This window comes from Cyrtonyx montezumae, unplaced genomic scaffold (assembly GCF_038088225.1).
Source record: "Cyrtonyx montezumae isolate F1298 unplaced genomic scaffold, pur_monq_1.0 scaffold_9, whole genome shotgun sequence".
In the NCBI taxonomy this organism is placed as follows: domain Eukaryota; kingdom Metazoa; phylum Chordata; class Aves; order Galliformes; family Odontophoridae; genus Cyrtonyx; species Cyrtonyx montezumae.
In genome coordinates, this window is record NW_027072100.1 from 5,154,192 (window position 1) to 5,159,035 (window position 4,844).

At 60.1% G+C, this 4,844-nt stretch overlaps 1 protein-coding gene across 1 annotated transcript; it reads right to left on the reverse strand.

Annotated features, from left to right (window-relative positions):
• Positions 1-261: 261 nt before the first annotated feature.
• Positions 262-1,953, reverse strand: MAFB (MAF bZIP transcription factor B). The gene has a single exon (XM_065754639.1). The coding sequence runs from the start codon at positions 1,225-1,227 to the stop codon at positions 292-294; it is 936 nt and encodes a 311-aa protein (XP_065610711.1). The 5' UTR covers positions 1,228-1,953; the 3' UTR covers positions 262-291.
• Between the last annotated feature and the right edge of the window lie 2,891 nt (positions 1,954-4,844).

Sequence of the window (4,844 nt, forward strand, 5' to 3'; positions counted from 1 at the left end):
GTCCCTCTCTCTAACTCGCAAACCAAAGTCGAAAAGTTGCACTTTACCTCTCCCGTCCCCACCCCCAGCCTGCTTTTCCCACAGCTAATCTAGAAGACTGGATGCTGCAAAAAATCAAGTCTCTATGTTTCTCTCCTTCTTTCTCTCTAGTCAAGTGGACAGATGGATGAAGATGTCAGAGGATGGGAGCGGGGGGGAAGGTGGTGGGGGTCAGGGGTCGGGTGTGTGGGGGGGGTTCTTGGGCTTTTTTTTTTTTCTCGATTTTTTTTTTTAATGACTTTTATTAAGCACTCACATGAAGAACTCGGGGGAAGACGGGTTGTCACTGGTGGATCCGGCCTCTCTGAAACCATTGCTGGCAAGTTTCTCACACTTGAGCTTGTAGGCGTCTCGCTCTCTGGCCAGCCGGGTCACTTCTTGCTTGAGCTGTTCCACCTGCTGAATGAGCTGGGTCTTTTCATTCTCCAGGTGGTGTTTCTGCTGCACGCGTTTATACCTGCAGGACTGAGCATAGCCCCTGTTCTTCAAGGTCCTCCTCTTCTGCTTGAGGCGGATCACCTCGTCTTTGGTGAAGCCTCGGAGGTGCCTGTTGAGCTCCCTCACGGACATGGAGACCAGCTGGTCATCCGAGAACCGGTCCTCCACGCTGCTGGAGGGGGGATGCTGCTGGTGCGAGGTCTGGAGCTGCTGCGAGGAGCTGGATGAGGTGGAAGGGGTGGGAGAGGCCTGATGATGGTGGTGGTGGTGGTGATGAGGGTGCCCGCTGCCCGCCAGGTCTTCGTGGGTGACAGCAGGGTACTGGTGGTGGTGCTGGTGGTGGTGGTGGTGATGGTGGTGATGGGCCCGGAAGCTCTCGAAGCCTTGCAGCTGCTGGGACACTTGATGGGACCCGATGAGGGCTTCGACGGCATCCTCCGGGGTGAGGTTCAGCGCCTCGGGGTTCATCTGCTGGTAGCTGTTGGCCATCCAGTACAGGTCCTCCAAGTGGGTCTTCTGTTCGGTGGGGCTGAAGCTGGGCGAGGAGGGCACGGAGCTGCAGGGGGTGCTGATGGGGGTGGAGGACACGGAGCCGGCGGGCTGCAGGCGGGTGCAGTGCCTGCCCGAGCGGTCGTTCCTGCCCAGGGGCTCCTTCTTCACGTCGAACTTCATCAGGTCGAAGTCGTTGACGTACTCCATGGCCAGGGGGCTGGTGGGCAGCTCGGCTCCGATGCTCAGCTCTCCGGCCATCGCTGTCTTGCGGGCTCCTCTCCGAGCGGAGGGGGCTGGAGACCTGGCCCCAGCGCGCAGCCTGGCAGAGGGCTGGCCGCGCTCCCTATTCCAAAGAAACTTTGCCTCCGCTTTGCCTCTCGCTTCCTTTTCTCCGCTCCCCCCCCTCCACCACCGCCTCCTCCTCCTTCTCCCGGCTTCTGGGGCTTCTTCGGACCGCAGCAACAAAGCCAGGGACGAGCCGGCTACCCGAGGCCGCCCGACTCCTCCCGGCTTTGGGTATCAGCGCCGGCAGCGCACCGCGGGCAGCTCCGGGCACTCAGACGCCCACGGAGAGGAGAAAGGAGCAGCGGCAGGAGGGCAAAAGCAAAACAAAACAAAGATGCTGCCTTCGGGGCCGTGCGGGAAGCGAGAAGAACGGTGCAGAACGTCTAAGCCCGCGCCTCCGGGTGGGTTTTTGTAAGTCCTGAGCCTTCTCCCCGCAGTATCGGAGCGCCGGAGCGTGCCGCAACTTTCCGCTCCCGGAGCGCACCGGCTGTGCGGCGGCGGCCGGGCTTTGCACGGGAGTTTTCGCTGGCTCTCGCCGCGCAAAGGGAAGGGGAGGGAAGAGGGGGAGGAAGGAGGGGAAGGAGGAAGGAAGGGAAAAAAAAAAAAAAAAAAAAAAAAAAAAAAACGGAGGAGAGGGGGGACGAGAAAACCCAGGTCTCCGATGTAGCTGCCGCCTTCCAGCGCTCGTTGTGCAGCTGTGATTCGCAGCGCAGCCCCCCTTGGCTTCTTATACGGCCGTGCCCGCAGAGAGCAAGGCGGGGGCCGGGGCCGGCGGCGGCCGCGCCAATGGCAGCACGGCGGCGGGGCCGGGCCGGGCGGTGCGGCGGGGGCGGCGGGGCTGGGGGGGGGCGGCGGGGCTGGGCGGTGCGGTGGGGGGGCGGGCCGCGGCGTGACAGCTCCGCAGAGCCAGCTGAGCGGCCCCGCTCCTAGCCCCGCTCCTCCGGGCGCTCCCCTCCTCCCGCAGCACCGCCGTCTCTTTTATTTATTTATTCCACCCCCCCCCCCGTCACCCTCTTCCCCCCCCCCCACCCCCCCCCCTTCCTATTCTTTTTCTGCAGTTCAGAAAGGAGGAGGAGAGCTCGGGGACATCCTGCACGTCCCTTTGTTCTAAATATAACGAAGTCTCTTTTTGCCCGCTGCCGTCCCGTAGCAAATTTCGAGGCAGTCAGCTTTCCCCCCCCACCCTCTCCCCCCCACCCCCAACCCCCACCCGTCCCACGCACACCCCTTCCAACTTCACGGGAGCGTTCCCCCGTGCGACGGTACCGCGGAGTAAATGCGGAGAGCTGCGCGGGTGCAGCCGGGAGGGAGCGCGGGGCTGCGGGATGAGCGGGGGATGCTCAGGAGCGGGGGTCGGGGAAGCACCGAGCGTGGGGGGGTGGGGGGGGATTGGGAGACCCCGACTGTCAGCGGTCCTCAGGCAGCCGGGGAAACCCTCCTGGTTACGGGAAGCAAATCTTTCCCTAAAGTAAAGCGCGGGCATTGACATAGACAATCGCAAATATCGGGGTGGGGGAGTGGGGGGGGAGGGGGGGGAGAGATGGGAATAAATAGAGTCACATTTCAGTTCTGAGGGGGACCGTGTTTGCTTTCTTCCGCTGATCTCTGAGTAAGTGACTGTACGCGAAGGAGCACTCGGCTTGTGAGGCTTTCTGGTTCCTTTTCTTTTCCCTTTTGGTCCGGTAACAGGATTTTTTTTTTTCTCCCGAACATTTTGTAACGATTAAGGGAGATTAAGGCTTCTTTTTACGCCGCTTTTACGCTCAAACAGACAGAAAGCGCGACACCAAGTGTCCGTTTGGAGAACAACAGCTCCGTTTCACGGGGTAAAAAACACCCGGAAAGGAAAAAAAGAGAGGGCCGAGCGGACCGGGCGCTCAGCATCCTCACTTCCCCTCCTTCCCAGTTATTTACCCGAAAGAAAACAAGCAAACAAACAAAAATAAACCCCCACGCTTCAAGATCTTCCCGATTTTCGGAAATCGATTAGAAAAGAGCTGCCCTTCAGGCGCTGGGACGGAGAAGGCGTCGTGAAAGCTCCGGGCGGAGTGCCCCGCTCTCAGATCCGTGCGCTCCGTCGGGGCGACGCCCGCAGTGCCCACGGACCCCACGGAACGGGACGCGGTCGCGCAGGGAGCCGAGCCAGGTGCCACTCTGCCGACAAATTCCGGGTGTCCCCGTGGGAGAGGGTCGCGGGGAGGACACGGGGACAGGGGGTTGCGTAGAGTGCCCCTCGGCGTTACAGGGTCGGCTCGGTGCAGGGCGAAGCATCGCTGGAGTTTTCCCCCACGACTTTCGGAGGGGTTATATCAAAACGCCTGGGGTCGGTGAAATTCGGTGCGCTCCGTACCCGCTGGGCTCCCCACTCGTGATGTTTCTGGGGGTCAGAGAGACCCTCCAGACTCCAAACCCGGCCAGGAAAGAGCTGAGCCCCGTTAGAGGGCAGCCCTCCCCCTCCGCACCGCCCGCTCCGAAAGCGTCCGCGGGGACACGCGTGGGAACATCCCGCGTGGGGCACAGCGCTGGGAGAGAACCGCGCTGCTGTGTTCCCATCGGTGCCAAATTCGGGAAATCGACCTTTTTTTCTTTCTTTCTTTCTTTTTTTTTTTTTTTGGCTGAGAACGATGAGCCCCGAGGCACGGAGAGCTGAGCACGGTGCCCCCTCCGGGACCGGAGCGAGGTCGGAGAGGGGCAGCAGCTCCGCGGTCCCCGTCCCGCCCCGGCTGCCTCCCGGGAGGATCGGGGAGAGCCAGCAGCTTCCCCCGGGGAAACGGCAGCTCTTCTTTCTGAGGTCCTGGGAGGGTGCTCTGCGAGAGCTTTATTTTTACGGGCACGTTAAACGGGATCGGTGCCGGTGCAGGGGGAATCGATCCCACAACGGAGGGAAAGGGGACCGCGGCGAGCGCTCGCGAAGCGAGGATGCAACCCTGCGAAATGTGCCACGAGACGGATAACACTTTTTCTATCATAATTACTGAGGTATATATTCACAAGGTGGAGCTACTGAAAGGTGGAGGAAGCATTGATCTGATTATCTCCCTGCCCATACACACTCCGTCTCTTTTCTTCATCTTTTAAGCTGTGAATTACAGATTGGTTCTGCGTGTCCGTCGCCACCGTCATAAAATTTCAGGGCACAGTGTGGGTCCATTTATTATTTCTCCCAGCCATCGCTCCCCTCTAGAAAACACATATCCCGCAAAACTTGCACGGCCGGCTGAAACACGAAGAGCTTTGTGCCCCGAATTCCCAGTGAAAGGCCGATATTTTTGATTGCAGAGCTTTTAATTCAGCCATCAAAGATTGTTCTCCCTAAGGCTTTGCGTGTTAGGGAGATCTCCTTCTGTCCAATTATTATTATTATAGAAAAATAGTACGTATAATACATATATATATATTTTAGTGAGGACTGGGGAAGAAATAGCGTTGCCGCAGCTGAAGAGGATCTCTGGGCTGAGCAGCCCAGCGGAATCAGCCCAGGCAGAGTTTTCTGCCGCGGCCGAACCGCGGAGCTGCGCGCAGGATTTGCTCCGCGCATCCCCGGCCCTGCGCGGCCGTCCGCGCCCGAAACGCCTCCGGGGCAGCGCTCC

Bases quoted from the DNA above. Each gene is read 5' to 3' on its own strand.
- MAFB (XM_065754639.1), bottom strand. From the start codon at position 1,227: ATGGCCGGAGAGCTGAGCATCGGAGCCGAGCTGCCCACCAGCCCCCTG.